The following is a 21409-nucleotide window of genomic DNA, read 5'->3' on the forward strand; positions in this document are numbered from 1 at the left end:
ATAGCCAGTCACAAAAAGACAAATACTGTACAATTCCACTTATATGAGGCTAGCCAAATTCACAGAGACAGAAGTAAAATAGAGGTTGCCAGGGGCTGGGACAGGGAGAAATGGGGAGTTGCTTCATGGATACAGTGTTTCTGTTTTACAAGATGAAAAATTAGTGGAGGTTGGTTGCACAACAATGTGAATATATTGCCAACAACAATTGCTGGACTGGACACTGAAGAATGGTTAAGATGTTATGTTATCTGTATTTTACCACAATTAAAAAATGTTTAAAGCAACTAAAATTAACATTTTTGAGACAAGAACAAGAAGAGATGCTATAAAAAGGAACAAAACCTTGCTCTTTTAGAAGTGAAAAGTTATGAGAAGAGATATATTAAAAAATCGAATGGAAAGGTTGGAAGATAAATTTGAGGCAATGTCCCAGAACATAGAACAAACATTTTTTAAAATGGAAATTGGGGGGCGCCTGGGTGGCGCAGTCGGTTGAGCGTCCGACTTCAGCCAGGTCACGATCTTGCGGTCCGTGAGTTCGAGCCCCGCATCAGGCTCTGGGCTGATGGCTCAGAGCCTGGAGCCTGTTCCGATTCTGTGTCTCCCTCTCTCTCTGCCCCTCCCCCGTTCATGCTCTGTCTCTCTCTGTCCCAAAAATAAATAAACGTTGAAAAAAAAAATTTTTTTTTTAAAAAAAATGGAAAATTGGAAAGAACAATTTGAAAAATTAGAAGACCAGCCCAAGAGGTCCAACATCTGACTAAAATAGGTCTAGAAAGACAAAATGAAAACAGAAAACACAATGGAGGGTATTAGCACAAAGAAGTGTCCCTCGAATTGATTCCCAGAGTAAACAGATTGATTTCCAGATTAAAAGATTCACCAAGTGCCCAGAGTAAATGCACATCATTATGAAACTTCAGGCCTCTGGAAGATCCTCAAAGCTCCCGAGAGAAAAATTAGGTCACACGAACAGGATCAGGTATCAGAATGTCATTTCACATTTCAACAGCAATGTGGATCGTGTCTTCAAAATTTGGAGGGGGATTTATTTCCAGCCTAGAATTCTACACCCAGCCAACCTATCACTCAAAGCCACTGGAAAAGAGCTATGCCAAAACAAGGAAATAAACCAATATGGGGGGCGGGGGGGGGGGATGGAAAGCCAAGGGATCCAGAAAACAGGATCAACACGGCAAAGAGGCAAGGAAACTCCCCAGGATGGTAGTAGAGAAAGTCCCAAGACAAGAACTCTGCAGGTCCAAAGAGTCACCAGAACAGACTGGAGCCTGGGGAGGATGCTTCCAGGAGGGATGTCTCTAAGAAACACCTAGAACTGAAAGACCACCTGGTGTGTTCAACCAGGCTGGACCACTGGGAGATGAATTATAAGGAAGTTGTTTGTTTTTTTTTATAAGGCACTTACATATTTCTGAAAAAGCCAACAGTTGTCCAACAAGGTAAATGGAAATCCTAACACACTTCAAGGCTCAGCTTTGAATATTTGCAAGATCATAATAATTAAATACTGAATGCTGATGGTACAATATGACAACAAAATGTTCTGGCTTAACAGAGGAAGGGGGGAAGAGAAATGTGTGTGATGGGGTGCATCGAAGGGCATGAAATCATCTCCACAGCAGATAGGCAACAAAGTTTTAAAAACTAGAAAATCTGAAGTAGCTGTGTTATTTAAAAACGAGGCAGGGGCGCTTGGGTGGCTCAGTCCGTTGAGCACCTGACTCTTGATTTCGGCTCAGGTCATGTTCCCAGGATCACAGGATCGAGCCCTGCATGGAGCTCCATGCTGAGCATGGAGCCTGCTTATGATTCTCCTTCTCCCTCTGGCCCTCCCTGCCTCGCACGCGTGCTCTCATCCTCTCAAAAACAATAAATAAACAAACAAACAAATAAATACCGGAAGCATATGACAGAAATGCCGGCCGGGCGTCCCACTTCAGCTCAGGTCATGATCTCACAACTCTGTGAGTTCGAGCCCCGCGTCAGGCTCTGCGCTGACAGCTCGGAGCCTGGAGCCTGCTTCGGATTCTGTGTCTCCCTCTCTCTCTGCCCCTCCCCACTCACGCTCTGCCTCTCTCTCTCCTCTATCAAAATAAATAAACATTAAAAAATTTTTTTAATAAATTAAAAAATAATAATAATAATAAAATGTGCAAAAGAGGGTCGCCTGAGCGGCTCAATGGGTTGAACTCTGACTTGGGCTCAGGTCATGATCTCCCGGTTCCTGGTTCCAGCCCCACATCAGGCCCTGCACTGAGCCTGCTTCGAATTCTCTGTCTCCCTCTCTCTCTGCCCCCCCCCAAATAAATAAACATTAAAAATAAAAACAAATGTGTAAGAGTGGTTGTCTTTAGAAGTAAGAATTGAGACTGGGGAAGGGTGGGGCAGGAGATTGATTATCTCTTCTTTATAAACCTACTATAAGGCAGCTCCTGGACTTTCCAAAATAATACAAGTATCACTATGGTAGAAATAAAAATGATTGAAAAAAGAAAACAAAATCCAACTGCACACCAGTGCCTAAGCAGTGATGGCTGATGCAAAGTTGGGAGCTCTTTTTATCTTTTTTTAATTTTTATTTATTTATTTTGGGGAAGGGCAGAGAGAGAGAGAGGGAGACAGAGAATCCCTAGCAGGCTCCAACCGTCAGTGCAGAGCCCGATGTGGGGCTCGAACTCACAACCTCAATATCCTGACCTGAGCTGAAACCAAGAGTGGGACGCTTAACCCACTGAGCCACCCAGGCGCCCGGGAGCTCTGGGGAGGGAGAGGAATCTGAATAGACAGGACAGTGGAGCTCTGAGTGCAGCTGACCCCTCTTAAGGAACAAACTTGGAGGAAGAAGCACAGAAGGTCTGAGACCAAGCCTGGGGGGGGGGGCTGGGGGGGGGTGCGTAAGGAGGAGTCCTTGAAGTGAGGAGTGGTCTCCGGGGTGGGGAGGTGGGAATCCCTGCCAATGAGGCTAAGCGACTTGGGAACAAGGTAACAAAAGGGCTCACAGTATCAAATGCTGCTCTGAGGTCCAGGGGTCTTAACGTAAAAACCAACTAGGGCACACTGGGATATCACACAGCCCCGAGGGATCCTCCAGAGAGGATTTCCCAAAGGCGGTGCCACCAGGACCAGCTGAGCAAGCCTAGGGAGGCAGTGGAGGCTCTCTGCCTGTAGCTCCTTGACCTCTTGTTCTCTGGGAGGCAGGAGGTTCAGTGAGCAGATCAAAGGCTTGCAATCCTGGGGACATACTCATACTAAAATATGGCTGTTTATCTGAAATTCAAGTTTAACTCTGGGACTCTTGCATCTGTATGTGTGAACTCCCAGCAACCTCAAGAGGCTTGGAGGTATCTGTTTTGCACACTGATACCTTGCCACTGGCCACCTCCACCAGCACCCTCCCGACCCCACGTGGACACAGGCCATCCTCGAGCAAGGTGTCGCGGTCCAGAGGGGGGGGGTACCCAGGAGACCCAAGGCAGGAGACAGCAGGATTTTTTCTATGAGCTACCCTTCAGGTCAAAACCACCCAAAGCCCTTTCTAACAGGGGAGTTGGTTGAGTTAATGTCTCCGTTGGCCCAAGAGACAATCTAGCACCATGAAAAGCACTCACATGAAGCTCTCATTGTGATCGACAGAGTCTGTTGTCTTGTGGGGAAATGAGGCCGCCTCTACAGGGTGGGAACAGCGGGAGGCTTCTGTGTCCTTCTTGTGCGGATTGTTACCACAAGCACGTATTACTTTTATAATCCGCAAAAAGCAGTAAAGACATTTCCATATAGAAAATAAAATGAGGCCGTAGTAAACCAGATCATCTGTGAGGCCCCCCTCCAAAGCTAAGATTCTGTAATTCTAAGTAATTTCCTGTTCTTTATTTGCATGTCATTTAGGAACATTCGGTGATGCAGTTTAGTTGTGGTGGGGGTTTTTTTAGGGGAGGAGGTCTTGGGGGGATTTTTTTTTTTTTTTTTTAGCTGTCAATCGCCCCTCCTCCCCGCACAAAGGACTCTGAATCCAGCCACTCACTATTGGTGCCTGCCAGCCCTGAATGCTGCTGGGCTGTGGGATATACAATCTTCCCACTGCCCCCACTCTCCGAGGTCACCTGGTTTGGCCTGGCAGGGCCCAAGCCTCTGGGCTCAGTCCTGACCTGCGAGGACTCCCCAGATGACCTATTCTGAGCCAAGGAAAAGAGCCCGGCTGTTGGCTGTGTGACAGCCCAAGGCCATGAGTCTCCTGGGCCCCCATCAGAGCAGACCAGGGATTCTACAGAACGTGTGGCTTAACAATAATCCTGACAGGGGGAGATGTGTCCCCATACCCGAGGACAACTGTCTCTTTCCTAGTACACTAGAACCCCTGCCTAATAAAAGCCCCCACTGATGGGTCCCGGGGAGGGTGGAGATGTCCCATCTACATGCAGCATATGTGGACTCATAGAAGGGTGAGGACTTGCTTATGGATCACCCAAACCTGTCATGGAGCCCTAGTCCTACCCCTTACCAGCCCTGTGACCTTGGGCAAGTCATATAACTGAGCCTGGGTTATTCCAAGGATTAAATGAGATAATGAATGCAAAACTCCAGGGCTTTGGGGAACCTGATTGGAGTTCACAAACCGGAGTTTTATCTATTTAATCCTCAGAGGGCCCAGAGGGCAGCCCTTTGGCCAGAATGAGCTTTTCATCTGCAATTCCCACAGACCCAGAACTGCTCTGGAACGTTCCCCCACCCTCAAAAAGTACCCTCCCTGCTTCAGGCCAGGCGAGGGGCTCAGTGACTGCTCTCCCAGCTCAGGCGCAGCGGCCTGGCCCACGACCTTGGAAGAACCCAGGAGAAAGCTTCACCAAGCGACAGTACTTTTCCACTGCACTGCTCGGCCACCTCAGCAGGCTTTCTGCTGTGCAGACAGGAGGCAAAGTGCGCCAGGCCAGCCCCATCAGGAACCCACCCAAAATCACTCTCCGAGATGGGGGGAGGGACAAGCAGTGGCTGAGAAGCAGCTGGAATCCTAGAGAGAGGAGGGGGGTCCCGAAAGTGCCAAGGGGAGCGTGGAGACCACGGGGTGAGGTCAGAGAAATTTGCATTCGCAAAGCCCTCCGGTACATTTCAAAAGATCCCTACTTTCTTAACCTCCCCTCCACCCTCAACCCCTCCAATAATAATGATTAAACCCGTTCCACCGCGCCTGTGCCGGGTCCCGGGCCGAAGAGCAAGCGCTAGCCGGCGCGGGGGAGGAGAGAGAGGAGGGCGAGGGGAGGGGGACAAGAGATCTAGCGGCCCGCCCGGTGATGTAGACAGCCCGGGGAGGTGGAGCCGCGACGCCTGAAGGAGTCCCCACCGCAATCGCGCTTTCGGTCTACCCCTCCGAGCGTCCAGCCGCCAGCCCCAGCTCCGGCGACCTCCCTGCCGCCGCAGTTTGGGCGGCGGGGACTGCGGGATCCTCCCTGCTCGGGCCTGGGCGGGGGGGCGCCTCCACCACGCCCAGCCCCCTCCCCTCCTGGCTTCCCGGACGGCTGGAGCTACTCCCGGGGAAGCTGTTCCCGGACGCTCGGCCGCCGCCCGGGCATCTCGGCTGCCAGCCCGGCTGGGCACCGGGCATCTGCGAAGCCAGCCCTGCCTGGCACTGGGCATCTCCGGGCACCGACTGGCTCCGGCGCCGCCCAGCTGCTCGCGACCCCCGGGGCCGCGGGCTTCTCCGCGCCCCCCCCTCCCCCCGGCCGCCGGGCAGGACGCCCGTGAGCTCTCGGTGCCCCCAGCCCCTTTGGCCGCCGCCGCCGCGATGCTGCCCTGGAGACGCAACAAATTCGTGCTAGTGGAGGACGAGGCCAAGTGCAAGGCGAAGAGCCTGAGTCCGGGACTCGCCTACACGTCGCTGCTCCAGCTTCCTGCGCTCCTGCCCGGACCTGCTACCCGACTGGCCGCTGGAGCGCCTGGGCCGCGTGTTCCGCAGCCGGCGCCAGAAAGTGGAGCTCAACAAGGAGGACCGACCTACACCGTGTGGTACCTGGGCAACGCCGTCACCCTGCACGCCAAGGGCGACGGCTGCACCGACGACGCCGTGGGCAAAATCTGGGCGCGCTGCGGGCCGGGCGGGGGCACCAAGATGAAGCTGACGCTGGGGCCGCACGGCATCCGCATGCAGCCGTGCGAGCGCAGCGCCGCGGGGGGCTCGGGGGGCTCCGGGGGCCGCCGGCCGGCGCACGCTACCTGCTGCCGCGCATCACCTACTGCACGCGGACGGGCGCCACCCGCGCGCTTCGCCTGGGTCTACCGCCACCAGGCGCGCCACAAGGCCGTGGTGCTGCGCTGCCACGCCGTGCTGCTGGCGCGGGCGCACAAGGCGCGCGCCCTGGCCGCCTGCTCCGCCAGACCGCGCTGGCGGCCTTCAGCGACTTCAAGCGGCTGCAGCGCCAGAGCGACGCGCGCCACGTGCGCCAGCAGCACCTCCGCGCAGGGGGCGCCGCCGCCTCGGTGCCCCGCGCCCGCTGCGCCGGCTGCTCAACGCCAAGTGCGCCTACCGGCCGCCGCCCGGCGAGCGCGGCCGTGGGGCCCCGCGCTCAGCAGCATCCAGGAAGAGGACGAGGAGGAGGAGAGACGGAGAGGGAGCGCGGAGGAGCGCGAGCGGCCGAGGTGCTCAGCTGGCCCGGGAGCTGAGGACGTGCAGCTGCGGGGCGCCCGGCGCCGCCGCCGCCGGCGCAGCCCCGCCGGGAAGGCGGGCCCCAGGGAGCGGGCGGGCCAGGCGCGCTGAGAGCGCGGGGGGCAGGACTTGCGGCCCCAGCCCCCGCCGGCCTGACTTCCAGCCTCCAACCCGGCCCTGCCCGCTTCGGCTCCCCTCCGGTCCCCCGGCCCTTGCCTCCCTCGTGGTCTCTGTTGTCTGCCCCGCGCCTCATCCTGGCTCAGGGTGACGCCTGATACGCCCTTGATTACTGGGGGACTGAAGGGACAGGGAGAGCAGCGGTAATCGATTGTTCACCTCTCCCACGTCCGGAGTTTCCGAGAGCGCCTCCATCGTGGAATTGCCCATAAGCTTTACAACAGGTCTTTGCCCATAGACCACCCCCTCCCTCCCAAAACAACCTCTCAAAAGAAGAGGGAAGAAGTTTCCAGAAATCCGGAGGGTGGCCTTGGATCTTGGCCGGGTGGAAGCCGTGGTCCTGCCCTTGGCCAGTCAAGCCTTCCTCCCTGGGATGGGACCAACTCTGGGAGGCATTCTTGCAGGGGAAGAATAGTGGCCCCGGAGAACTGAGGCCGAGCCCAAGGCGGGAACTGGGTCGGCGGCTTTCATATACACAAGGTTTCTCAGGCCCTATGCCTGGCCCCTCTACCCCTTGGAGGATTTCTGGACTTCACTGCTCTGCGCCGGAGAAGACTGGGCTACCAACGCAAACAACAGGCTAGACCAGGTAACGGCCCCCTGCACCAGGCAGCTGCCCAAGACTGTGCCCGGGCACCTGGCACCCCCACAAGACTCCTCACCCACCCCATCTCTCTGCAGACGATGTGTGTGGTTCCCAGTAGGTTCCCCCAACCGGGACCAAGATGGGGCCTCCAAAGGAGGTAAGGAGAACCTTTGGCAGGTGTGAGGACACTGACTACCCAGGAAGTGGACACAGGAGGGATGCCCCCCCAATTCGGGGCTCGTCACAGGGGAAGGGTCCTGACAGCCTTGTGTTCTCATAGCAAGCTGAGGAAGGAGAGTGTGTTAACCCCACAGTGGGAGTGCGCCCCGCCCAGGTGTCCCTCAACAAGGCCACAAAAAGCCCAAAGATCTATGTGTCACCAACTGATCATTGTAAAAAGTGGACCTGCTTTTTCATCCTTGTCACCACTCCTGTGTTGTGTTTGATGCCAGGCCTGCTGGGGACAAAAAGACTATCATCAGAACCCCAAGGGACAGGAGAATGGCCCTCTTAAGCAGCTAGAGCCAACCCCGCAGGATTGGGGAGGAGGGGCTGCTTCCAGGAAGCTGTTCCCTTAATGTCAGGGAAGGAGACACTAGCAGGTGTGAGGTCGTACCTGCCAAGCCTTGGAGGAGCGTCAGCTGTCTGTCTGGGCCGCCAGGACGTGTCTGCCTGGGCACTCACATGCGAGTGTCCCTGAGACATTTGGCAGGGAGGGGGCACTGGGCTGGGGACTTGCCATCGGCCACACGTCTCTGAGAAGATTCCTATGTATGTCAAAGCATGTGATGTATATATACTGCATCTCCTCGGGGACGAAGGTGGGGCTAGATCGTACAGGAGAGGGGCAGGGAGCCCATTTTTCCTTCAGGGGAGCTCGAGACGTCTGTCCAGACGTCTATGACAGTGCGAGTCTTGAGCTTGGATATCTTCTTTATTCCTGTGCTGAGCCGGGCACTGATCCCAGACTTCTCCAGAGCCCAGACAAGTGGCCTCTGCAGCGGCCAGCAGTCAGGACGGTCCTGTTTCCTGGAGCTACTGGAACAGAGGGTCCCACAGCCACTTCACCCGGCAGAACCCAGGCCGGGTCGGGGGACTTTGAAGGGGAAGCTGGGGTTGACGCCACATGTTGGGGAAGAGGGTACCCTGCACGTTCATTGCCTCCCTCTCACGCACCGGCAGGGGTTTTGTTGGTGTTTCTCCCCATTTGCAGGAAAAGCCGAGGAAGCGGGAAGAACGTCAGACCTGGGAGACCAGGATGGGCTGCGGGTGAGGCAGCCGCTGGTGTTTGAGGCAACCTCACCCAGAAACAAGGTCACACGCGTGCCCTCTTTAGTCAGACTCAAGCGGCAGATGCTTACTAGGCGCTTGTGTTGGGACAGGCACTGAGCTGGGCACTGGGGGTCCAGGAGTCCCTCCCCTGTGGCCCTTTACGGTCTCAGGTGAGATGCACGTGATTAAAGGAACCGTTGCTGTATAATTCACGGGTATGTTCTCAGCCTGAGCTCCTACTCCACTTTTCTCTGGCGGCCTCCCCAAACACACACCACACACCCTTCCTTCCCTCCTCCACAATATACCTGGGTTGAGGAGACCAGGGTGAGGGGACTCTGCCTCCTTACCAGCTGTGTGCTGTTGGGCGACTCACTCAGCCTCTCTGAGCCTCACCTTTATCAACAGTAAAATAGGGACACTATCCACCTCCCAGGCTAATTGTAAGAAGGAAATAGGATCCCATCTGAAAACGCGTTGGTAAACAATAAGATGTGCGGAGAACAACCATTTTACCCAGAGGGCCCTTCTCTTCAGATTAAGACTTCAGTGTGTTTCCCCACAGTCCCACGCAGCAGGGATCATAAGCTGTCTTCCCGGCCTCGTCTCCGCTTTCGATGGTGTGGTGGAGGAAGGACCCAGGGCAACTTCTGTCCATCAGCGGATTGTGTCTGAGCCACAGCACAGCACGGGCTGCCCCCAGGCCACAGAGAGGGATCTCTCTGGGGCTGCTCCTGCCACCAGACCCCAGGCAGCCTCACCACCGAGAGAGGGAGACCTCTCACCTCCATCCCCGCACTGACCTTGGCTTTCTCCCTGGTCTCAGGCACAAGATGGAGAAGAACCTTGAACCGCTAGTCAAGCTGTCTGGTGCCCCTGCATTACCTCGCATGCTGGTTTCAGACCCCCACCCGTGAAATGCAAATTGAGCGGGTTGGGCCAGTGGTGTTCAAACCGTGTTCCCTGATTCCCCGGGGGTGCCCAGGGAGCTGCTGGGGAGTGATGGGGAGACAGAATGGGGAGCCCCCCCCCACAACCTGCTTTAACTGAAGCAGCTTATCTGTTTTCTCTTTGGGGGTTTCTGGGATCCCATTTGAATAAGGGCATCCTCCTGATTGTCTTGCTTAAGTTTAAATCGCTGGGTGACACGCTCCGTAACCTCCCCTTCCAGGCCTGACGCTGCAAGAGTCTAAGGCCCCTGGGGCTGAGGAGGCCTGAGGAGTAATTCTGGCGCGTGTCAGTGCGACAGTGGGGAGGCTTTCCAAGAACACACAGCCGAGGGCTGTGTGGGAAGTGTATCTCAGCTAGACCCCTCTTCACTTCCCCGCCCCTTCAGTACCTGGACCGTGGTGGGGCAGAGAGTGGTGCCCGATACTAATTTGTTGAATGAGTGCATGAATGAGTGAGCCAGATGGAAGGCCCATCACGGGATAGGGAACCAAGTGGGTGGAGAAGCATTCCTTCTGCCAAGCTTCTGCCTGGAGATGCTGAAGGAGAACTATATCCTCAGATGCCTGTTCAGATGGATGGCTATTCTTGGGGGGGAAATCAGCAGTCTGAGATGGGACCAGTGGAGGAAACCGAAGACTCCGTCCATGGAGTGTGCTCCAAGCTCCAAAGCCTCAGGACTAGATCTGCTCTGTGGACTAGACCAGCACCCAGCACAGGACTGGCACTCACCATACCAGCTCTGGTGGTGACCAGCCACCATCCCGATAGCTGCAGACTCTGATTTAACACACAGGCAGTTAAACCTGGCCTTGGGCGTCAGACACACCGAATACCAGTCCCAGGGCTGCCTTTTGATGTCCGTAAAACTTTGGGCAGGTTTCTGAAAGCTTCTGGAGCCTTGGTTTCCCATCTGTAAAAACAGGGATAGATGAGTCTGGGTCTTCTACGGTTGTTAGAATGATGTAAGGCACTGCGTTGGGGTAATTTACTTAGCACAGGGTGCCTGATGCACCCAGGAAGTGGTAGCTGATGCTATTCCGGTTATTATTAGCATTTTAGCTGACACTGCTAACCGACAGCGCTGGGCTGAGAGCAGGTGCCTGGTCTCTGAGACACTAAACATGTTGCTTGTTCACACCCCAGGTTGGCTCTCCACCTAAAGTCCCGTCATTCAACTATAGCTTGTCTCATTTTATCTCCAGTTATTCAACTAACATAAGCCTGATCACCTTCACACTACATTAATATCTTATGCTTTTTGTTTATCCCTTTCTTTTGCCTTAGCTCCCAGCACAATGCCAGGCACACAGCAAAGCACTATGAGGTGAAAGAAAGAAAGAAAGAAGAAAGAAGAAAGAAAGAAAGAGAAGAAAGAGAGAAAAGAGAGAAAAAAAGAGAAAGAAAAAAAAAAGAGAGAAAGGAAGGAAGAGAAAGGGAATAAAGGAAGGAAGGACGAAAAGAAAAGAGAGAGAGGAAAAGAGAGAGAAAAAAAAGAGAGAGGAAGAAGGAAGGAAGGAAGGAAGGAAGGAAGGAAGAGGAAGGAAGGAGGGGAAAGGAAGAAAGGAAGGAAGGGAGGAAGGAAGAGAAAAAGTGAATGGTTGTTGCGGACAGGGACGTTGACACATAGCCTTCCCAGCCAGTTGGGCAGGCAAGAGATTGAAGGGGAAGCTGGAGGTCAAGCCATCATGAGGGAGCCCTCGGCCGGAAAGAGTGGACCAGTACTGCTGTGTGCTGGAACACCCTGGCAAAGAGGCTAAAGGCTTGTCCTGGAAAACTCGGGCAGATCTTGGTTTTGCCTGCCCAGCATCCCGCCATTGCCCCGTTTTGGTGGAGTCGCCTTCCTCTTCCTCCTGGGCACACAACTAAACTCTCCCATTCTATCCCCGCCCCCCCCCACCCTCTACGACCTACCCCTCCCCCCTCCACCTCCCCATCCCACCCCACCCCCAACTCAGAGGTGTGGCCACGTGACTGGGTTCTAGCCAGTATACAGTTGATGAATGTCACCTTGGAGCCTGGACCGCAAAACATCACCTTTGCCTTATTTTCCTGCCTTCTCGATGGATGCCAACACCCAGGGTGTCCTTGGAAGCTGTGGATTCAAGAGGACAGAGCCTCCACCAGCCTGGGTCCCTGAACGACCACACGAAGTGGAGCCCCACCTCTGCCACCAACGGGAGCAAGAAATACAATTTTCTTGTTAGCCACCACACATCAGGGTTGTTTCGGGCAGCACATAGTTTAGGCTATTCTTGTGGCCCACTGCCCCGACGCTCCCGCTGAAACCACGATCCACCACTCTCAGAGCCTGGATACTAATGGAGCTGACTTCACACACATGGGTTCCAAGGAAGGACATGTGATCCAGGCCTGACCGATACGGATATCCCGTCTCCTCAGCTCCAGAGATTGGTTCTGGGATGGGCATTGGCTCGATCAGAGCCAGTGAAACTTAGTTCTGGGGCTACAGTTGAAACTTGACAAAAAAAGACACTCACTTTCTGCCGGAGTTGCTGAGAGGTGGGGAATATATCTGGTGTTGCTGGCAGCCATCTTGTCACCATGAGGAAAGAGGGCCTGAGAGCCCAGCAAGGTGAAAAGCAGAGCAGGACACAAAGAGAGCAAGACCAAGTCCCATGACATTGCTCGAGCCCCTGGATCCCACCGGACATGCCCAGCTCTGCTCTTGGTGTTTTCGGTTCCTTGAACCAATAAGTTGTACTTTAAAAAAATTTTTTTTTTAATGTTTATTTATTTTTGAGAGAGAGAGTCAGAGTGTGAGTGCGGGAGGGGCAGAGAGAGAGGGAGGCACAGAATCTGAAGCAGGCTCCAGGCTCTGAGCTGTCAGCACATAGCCCAACGCGAGGCTCGAAATCACGAAGCAAGAGATCATGACCTGTGCCGAAATCGGATGCTCAACCGACTGAGCCACCCAGGCGCCCCATAAGTTGTACTTTTTGCTTAGGCCAGTGTGAGTTGGGCTTCCTGTCCCTTGAGTCAAAGAGAAACCTGGTCCTGCCATCACTGTTCTCATCGGGTCCCCCACTCTGGAAAAGCGGGATCATTGAAAGGCTTCAGGGTCTGTCACGGGTCAGGTGTGGTTATGGGACATCAGGACAGCTCACAGGATCCAAAAGCTCCCAGGCCCTTCCCCTCTGTGAGGCCACCCGGTCTTCTGTCCTGGCTGCCCCTCACACACCTTCCCAGTCTCCACTCTGTGGAGTGACTTCCTTCTCTGTTCACAGCACCCGTCCTCCATGCCTTTGGCCGGCATATGACTCTGACCCCAACTCCACATGCCTCTTCAGTATCACCAAAGCCTCTGGCCTCGGTTCCAGTGCTAGAGAATGAAGCGGATCCGCGAGACCTCATCCCCCGGTGGTCACCCCCGATCACGAATCCACCCTGATCCGCTCAGCTGCAATGGAGGAGTAGGCTTACCGGATGTAAATTTGGCCAAGAAGCCAGTCTCTTAGGGGACCTTCAACAGGAAGGGTCCCTTCTGACAATGGAGCCCAGGCTGAGCAGGTTGATCTGGAAGGCAAAGGCCTGAAACCGCCTTTTATTCAACCCTGGATGCGGGCAAGTCACTTAACCGCTCCAAATCTCCCATTTCCTCTGTAATATGGAGGTAACACTCCCAGCCACTCCTGCCTCCCAGGGGCGTCCTCAGGGGCCATTCAAGTGGGACAGAATGCCAGAGGGCTCTGAAAAGCAGCAGGTACCACACACACAAGAGCCTGGGGCAGGGAGTTTCCTCATTGGCTCCAGGACGAGAAAGCTGGAGTGGGGCAGCTCCACAACATCCAGGCCGAATTCCCATTTGGAGGAAGGAGCCCGCTGCAAAGGAAATGAGCCCAGAGCACATAGCAAGGGAGGTTTAAAATAGACATCTGCAGGGATTTCCTGAAGGGGAGAGCCACATGGCCAGGAAACAGCTTGGGGAGCTGCGGATAAGCCCACACCTTTGCGCGTGCACACATACCTCCCCCAGGGTGGACTTGGGGGACGCATCGTGCACCCCTGTCTGCAGTCAGAGGGGCCCCCAAAGCCCTGGCACCTGGAGCTAGCTCTGAAGCAGGAACAGGGAAGAACTTAATCACACCTGGGATCTCCCACCCACAGGCCCTGGACAGACAGCCCCGGTGCATCGCCAGCCGCCAAAGCCATCTCAGATCTCACCAGTCAGCAGCCTTTGACATCCGGGTGTGGATGCAGGGAGGGGAGAGGGACATTCCAATAAGATCAAAGTGGACACTTCCCACTCACTCAGTCTCCAAAGGACAGGAGACTTACAGCAGGTCAACCCCTCCGCCAAATTCCATTAATGTGCAGGCACAGGTGGCAGGATGGGCCCTGGGAAGTCTCCCGCTATCCTTAGGGGAAGCACACAGGGGGATGACTTCCGAGGGTTAAGCATCGCCCACGGAGCAGTGCACGCGGTCAGTGGCAGGAGATGTCCGCAAGGATGTGTCCCCCAGCGGCCTGACTCCTTAGAGGTGAATTAAATTCTTTGTCTAAGGTTATAAAAGTAACACGTTTTCATTTGCAACTAGTGGAACAGCAAAGATGTAAGAAAAAATTAATACCCTCTCCCAAGCCCTCTCCATTCTCTGATCCCCGGGCCCTCAGCACACACACTGCTAGACAACTTCTGGTACAGCCTGGGGGTTCCTCCCTCCCACCGTTCTCCTTACTTGTGAACACAAATAAACCCACACGCACACATAGAGAGATTTTGCCATTTGCCTTCACGAAAAAATGGAGTCGTTCTCAAACACATTCTGCAACTAGCTTTAGTCTTCTCACTTCCATCAAGCACTTCCCTCCAGTCCCCTGGATTTGATCCTAGATTTTATTTTATTTTATTTTATTTTATTTTATTTTATTTTATTTTTATTTTTTGAACACTTATTTATTTTGAGAGAGACAGACACAGCATGTGAGGGGGAGGACAGAGAGAGAGGAAAGAGAGACAGAGAAAAAAAATCCCAAGTAGGCTCCGCACTGTCAGCACAGAACCTGACTCGGGGCTCAAACTCACAAACTGTGAGGTCATGACCTGAGCTGAAACCAGGAGTCAGTTGCTTAATGGACCGAGTCACCCAGGCGCCCCTTTGTCTGGTGTTTTTAAAAGCACCAAATAAACACCAGCTGTGTGCAGATGTCCAGACCACGCCTCTGGGAACTGGACCACAAGTTTCTATGGGCCCTTCCATCTGAGACACCCCAGCATTATGGAGCTGGAGGGGCCCCTTCCCAGGGGTGAGGTCTAGGAAGAAGGAGGAGAGGTATGCTGAGCATATCCACATGTGGGCTGAAAATAAATAGAATCAAGAAAAGCTGGCAAGAATTCCTGGTGCCAGTAAGCGACCACTTCTGCTCAGGTCATGATCTCGCAGTTCGTGAGTTCGAGCCCCGCGTCCGGCCCTGTGCTGACAGCTCAGAGCCTGGAGCCTGCTTCCGATTCTGTCTCCCTCTCTCTGCCCCTCCCCCACTCACACTCTGTCTCTCTCTCCTTCAAAAATAAATAAACATAAAAAAAATGAAAAAAAATTCCTGGTGCGGGGATGTCTCAGCCGGAAGGGCCCCTAAAACTTGTGGTCCAATCCCCTGATTTACAGAGGAGAAGAGGGATTTGTCCAAGGTCACTCCCCCTGCACACCCCCCCCCCGCTCCCCAGTTGGAATCCTGGCCTCCCTGTGGGTTTCCCAGCAGGTAGAGGAGATACTGACCATCTATCTAGGGCTTACTGTGCTCTAGGGATTGGGGTGCAGACCAGGATCCACAGCCCGCATCCCTTCAACTTGCTTTTGATAAATGCTGCGTGCCTACTGCATGGTAAGCACTGTCCTAGGTGCTGAGGAGACAGTGGTGAACAAAATAACAAAGATCTTCGTGCCCACGTCCTAGTGGGGGAGGGGCCAACAAGAAGCAAGAATCAGTGAATGAATAAATTCTGTTAAAAGGTGACACATATATGGGGGAAAAAAGAAAAAGTAGAGTGGTGTAAGGAAAGTGGGTACCTCCTCCCTCCCCTGGTGCCTTGAACGGGAAGATTCCAAGGCTATCAAATTTCTGGGCTAGCAATGGCCATGCTGGCAGAAACTTGTTTAGAAAGTCACCCAACCCCTTCCTCCAGGACCGTAGCTGTGCTTGGCCCAGCCTCTCGTGCTGGCGGGTGTGGCCATGTGACCAAGTGTTAGCCAATAGAATGCGAGCTCTTTCAGGCCAGGCCCAGAAAACCTGCCCTGAACACAGCCTTGTTTTGCTCGCCACACACCGCCAGCTGTGTAGAGAGGACACTGAGGAACCAGCGGACAGCAGAGCCACAAGATGGAAGGGGTCTGGCTCCCCGAAAACTGGGGGAAGGGGGAGTCCCTGAAGAGACTCCACCACCAGATTAGACTTTGCATGAGAAATAAGGGGGATCACCACGGAGCTTGAAGACCAGGGAGGTAGTTTGCAAACCATTTCAGGCAGAGAAGAGAAGCCAGGGGCTTTTAGACATTTTTTGAAAGACTTCTCGAAGCCACGCTTCTCTTCTTTTCTCGCTGTCTGCAACCTGCCCTACTCCTCAGCCCCCGTTCAGCCATCTATGTACATATTCACTCAACCAATGTTTATCGAGCACCTACTCTATTCCAGGCACCGTTCGAGGCACTGGGGATACAGCAGTGAACAAAGCAGATGAAAATACCAGCCCCCAAGGGGTTTCCATTCTCTCCAGTCTACCAGTCATCAGACAAGAAAAAAAAATGCTAAGAAAAGAGAACACTATTACTAGACCCATTTTACAGATGAGCAGCCTGAGAAGCAGAGGGTAAGTGACTTAAGTGGATATAAGTGTGGCTGGCTGTAATCAAAGTGAACCTGGGAGCCTGGGAAAGACAAATGACATCTCATCATCTCACGAGGTGGGAACCTAACTGCCTTTACAAGGCAGTGGGGTCCCGAGGCCAGTGAGCCAAGGACGGAGGTACCACTCTGCCTCTCAGCAGCTGAGACGCCTAGAGCTTGTTTCTTAACCTCTCTGATCCTCAGTTTCCCCACCTGTAAAGCATGGGTAATCACATATTAACCTCCGTGGCTGATTGTTCCATAACGGTCTCTAACGAATTCTCTCTCCCTGGACCCTCTCCTTGTGTGGTCCCCTCTCACATGGAGTAGGGGCTCGGCCACGTGACTTCAGCAAACGTGATTCGCGCAAAGGCAGCAAAACCGCACAACGGGGCTTGCTGCCTTGGGACTCTGCCGTCATACGGAAGACGCCCAGGCTGGCCTGCGGGAGACACGTGGCCCAGTCCGCAGTCAGTGCCAACCTCCAGACAGGCGAGTGAGCCCATCTTAGGCCATTTAGCCCCAGTTGTACCCCTAGATGATTGCACACGAGGGACCCCAGGCAAGACCATCAGAAGAGCTGACAGCTGAGACCAGTCTACGTTTGCTGGCCTATAGAATTGTGAGCAAATGCCATGGGTATTCTGTTAATACCACTGAGTCTTTTTTTTTTTTTTTCAACGTTTATTTATTTTTGGGACAGAGAGAGACAGAGCATGAACGGGGGAGGGGCAGAGAGAGAGGGAGATACAGAATCGGAAACAGGCTCCAGGCTCTGAGCCATCAGCCCAGAGCCCGACGCGGGGCTCGAACTCACGGACCGCGAGATGGTGACCTGGCTGAAGTCGGACGCTTAACCGACTGCGCCACCCAGGCGCCCCTTAAACCACTGAGTCTTAAGGTGGACTGTTTTACAGCGGTAGATAGCAGATTCCACAGCCTCAAGGCGCGTTTCTGATGATTCAGTGAGAAAATGCATGGAAACATTTAAAATCTTGTTTGGCACGAAATAATGGCTCGATGGAATGTAGTTCTCATTAATACCGTATCATTTGGAGCCAGGTTTCTTAGTTCCGGGAACCCTGCACATTGGCCTCGTTAGTTACCCAAGTGTGCCCAAATTCTGGAGAATTCTGTGAGTTCACTGAAATCTGCCTGCGGTGGCTACAGACTGGGGGGTTAAGAGCTACCTTGGGTGGACTTTAGCCTGACTACTCTTGAATGAAGAAAGAAGGAATTACAGGCAGAGACCGGGTGGGTGGCCCCAACAGGGAGTTATTTAAGGTTAAGTAACCAACTGGTAACTCTCTTATGGACTCTTGGGTGTTTTCTGCAGCCCCGGAGTTTGCCCTGAACTGTACCTTGGGGGCTTCTTCCCTCCCTTCCACGTCTGTTTTATGAACCTCTCCTGTGTGCCAGGCACTGGTCTAGGTGCCCAGGACACAGCAGGATGTAAGGGAGACAAGCATCCGTCTATAGGCAGAAGGGCAGTAAACCCATCACTGATATGCTATCAGACAGCAATCACGCGCTGAAGGAATGTGGGTAGGGTAACCGTAGAGGGTGACGGGGAAATGCGGTCAGGAAAGGTTCATGAGGCAGAAGCCATGTGAAGACCCCTAGGGATGTCCAGGGAGATAGAGGAACCCGTGCCAAGATTCTATGATGAGAAGAACCTTCGGGTGTTTGATGAGGCTGGCAGCCGAGGGGAGACTGGCCGGGCCTGAGGCCAGAGGGATGGGTAGGGCCACTCAGGCCACGGCAAAGACTCTGGGTTCTCTTCTAAGCGGTGGAAACATCTGGCATGCTTGCGTTTTTGAAAGCTCACTCAGGCCACGTTTTACAGGATGGGCTTGGGAGAGGGAGAGAGGAAGCAGGAGAGCCAGTTAGAGATGCAGCTGGGGACCAGTGAGGTCTTGGAGTAGGGCTGGAGCCGTGACCATGGGGAGAAGCAGCCAGACTCAAGACCGAGTTTGAAGGACGAGCCGGGGCTTCGTGCTGGAGTGAGGCTGGGGATGAGGGGGAGTGAGGCATGGGAGTCACTGCCAGGTTTGTGGCCTGAGTAACTGGGTGACGGGCCAGGCCTTTAATGGAGGCACAGAGGGGGTGGGGGCAGGGCAAGTCGGGGGCTGGGTGAGGGGAAAAGCAGTTCTGGTTCAGACCGCCTTGAATTCAGATGCTAACAGACATCTCAGCCCAGAAGCCAGTGGGGGAGCTGGATAGACAAGATGGCCTCCAGGATCGAGGCGTGTGAAATCTGGACGCCATTATTCTAAAGCCATCCTTCTGGATGGAGTCACTTGGGAGAGGAGAGGATATAGACAGAGGCAGAGAGGCCCCATCGTGCTTGGCGGCTGAGCAGAGAAGGAAAGAGCCCAGGCTGCAGACACAGAGCGGCAGGAGGAAACCGGGAGGACAGGGCTTCCCGGAAGCCAAGGGAAGAAAGTGAACAAGAAAAAGGGAATCCACACATTGAACAACACTTCGAGGTCGAGGACGATGACCTCAGAAACCTGACTAATGGCTTTGGCAAGATGGAGGTCACTGGTGACCTCAGCCAGGGTGACTCCGGCATTAAAGACAGGAGAAGAGGCGCCTGCATGGCTCAGTCAGTTAAGCATCTGACTTCGGCTCAGGTCATGATCTCACGGATCATGAGTTTGAGCCCCGCGTTGGGCTCTATGCTGACGGCTCAGAGCCTGGAGCCTGCTTCAGATTCTGTGTCTCCCTCTCTCTCTGCCCCTTCCCTGCTCACGCTCTGTCTCTGTTTCTGTCTCTCCTCTCTCTCTCAAAAATAAGTAAACATTGAAAGAATTAAAAAGGGAGGGAGGGAGAGAGAGAGAGAGAGAGAGAGAGAGAGAGAGAGAGAAGTGAGAAACAGACCGGGAGGGAGTTTTGTTGAGCGCACCTAAAACCGGCAGTGGCTGGTAGGAACTGAGGCGTCAGCCCCTCACTCCCCCAGCTCATGGCTTATGAAGCACCAGAAAGGGCAGGCACCGAGCTCTGGGGGACGGTGGGGAATGGGACAGTCCCCTCCTTCAGCCTCGGCTGACAAACCACCTCCTCAAGAGGACTTCTCAATCCCCCTACCTAAAGTGGGACCGCTGTGCTAGTCGCTGTGCCAGATCCAACTCATATTTATGAAATTCGAGAGGCGCTTTCAGGGAGACTGACAATGGTGACTTGATCCCCCTTCGCTGCTGACTGCAGTAGTGATTTGGAGTTAAAGGAGAAATACTCGGGTGCAGAAATACTCGGGTGCTTGGAGAGCATCTCACAAGGGGCCCCGACCTGGCCTCAGTGAGGGGTCAGAGGCCTATTGAGGAGCTGACATTTGAGTCAAGCCCCAAAGGACAGTGCATCTCAGGGAAGAGCATCTCAGACTCAGGGAACAGCAGGTGCAAAGGCCCTGAGGCAGCAAGGAGTTCAGCACCCACAGGCTAGAAAGTAGGCTTTGGAGAAGGATGACCAGGACAGTGATGGTTTGGGAGCTACAGCTTGAGAAGGGACATCTGAAAGAAGCTGGATGTAGAGCCAGAGGGAAGAAGACTGGGAGGGGGGCAGGGGTCAGGAGGTAAGATCTCTGTCCCTGCCAGTCTGGCCCACCCTCAAGGCTAAACCTGGGAAAAGGAGCAGCTTCCTTCCTCCCTCCTGTGCAGTTCTGGGGTCCAGGAGGCAGCACACCCATCCTCTACAGGCAGAATGTGGTTTAAAAAGACCAACAGGGAGAGAAGTGACAGGGGGCAGCTGAGGTGGCTGGCTGTGTAGAGAAAAGAAAAGGGAAGAAGGCTTTCTCTCTAGGGGAGGCCTGGAGGAGGCTGATCAGGCCCTACACTGTATGGGTCTCAGTCCTTTAATTAGCAACCACTGAACCCCCTTCTTCTCCCTCTTCAGTCCACCAGCCCTAATCCAGGGGAGATTTTCCCCTGTGGATGGGCCTCATTCTGGGTGAAACTTGAACCATGTAACCCCCCCATTTGAATCTTTGCTGGCAGGATGGGGCCATCATAGCCCCCCAGCCCCACCCCACCATGAGCCTCGACTCAGGGATCCTCTCATTGTCCTCTCCCATTTACCGGCTTCCCTGGGGTCCCCCTGAGCATCAGGGCTGGTGGGGAGGTGGGTGCAATGAGTCCTGGGCCCTACAAAGGCCTGGCCCGCACACCTCCCCCATAGCCGGTATATTGGAAGGGGCTTCTGCCTCCCCCACCCACCCACCAGAGCCCCACCCCAGGGAAGGCAGAGGGCTCTTGTCTTTAAAGAACCAGGGTTTGGGGGCGCCTGGGTGGCTCAGTCGGTTAAGCGTCCGACTTCGGCTCAGGTCACGATCTCGCAGTATGTGAGTTCGAGCCCCGCGTCGGGCTCTGTGCTGACTGCTCAGAGCCTGGAGCCTGTTTCAGATTCTGTGTCTCCCTCTCTCTCTGACCCTCCCCCGTTCATGCTCTGTCTCTCTCTGTCTCAAAAATAAATAAACGTTAAAAAAAATTAAAAAAAAAAAAAAAAAAAAAAAGAACCAGGGTTTGTTCCTGGAATGGGACAGTTGGGTAATACCGCTGCCTATTTTTGTCACGTATTCTCTTCCTTGATGGCATTTGGGGTCATGAAAATCGCGGGCCTCATCTTGGTTCTGCCACTCTCTCTCTTGCTGCAGGATTCTGCGCGAGAGATGTCACCTCACAGAGCCTCAGTCGCCTCATCTATACAATGGGCAGCACATCTCCCTTGCAGGGTGGCTGTGAGGGTGACAGGTGTATCACAGCATCCAGTTCAAGGCCTGGCACTCGGCGGGCATTCATCAAACTCTGATGTCCCCCCTTTCACGGCTGCCCGATCCAGTCAATCACTTGAGATGTCTTTTCTCTGGGACTAGCCATGGCCTAGAAAATTCTCCCCAGCATCCTCCTTTGCGGGCCCCAGAATAAGCC

At 54.1% G+C, this 21409-nt stretch overlaps 1 protein-coding gene across 1 annotated transcript; it reads left to right on the top strand.

Moving 5' to 3' along the window:
- The first annotated feature begins 5753 nt into the window (after window positions 1-5753).
- On the top strand, window positions 5754-6769 carry FAM43B (family with sequence similarity 43 member B). Its single transcript, XM_030327766.1, is given in 12 exon segments — window positions 5754-5895; window positions 5897-6000; window positions 6003-6221; window positions 6224-6253; window positions 6256-6273; window positions 6276-6371; window positions 6374-6499; window positions 6502-6576; window positions 6579-6651; window positions 6653-6685; window positions 6687-6728; window positions 6730-6769. Coding segments are annotated over 12 exon segments (951 nt in total). The 5' UTR covers window positions 5754-5800.
- Window positions 6770-21409: the final 14640 nt, after the last annotated feature.

Source organism: Lynx canadensis, chromosome C1 (assembly GCF_007474595.2).
Source record: "Lynx canadensis isolate LIC74 chromosome C1, mLynCan4.pri.v2, whole genome shotgun sequence".
Classification (NCBI taxonomy): Eukaryota; Metazoa; Chordata; class Mammalia; order Carnivora; family Felidae; genus Lynx; species Lynx canadensis.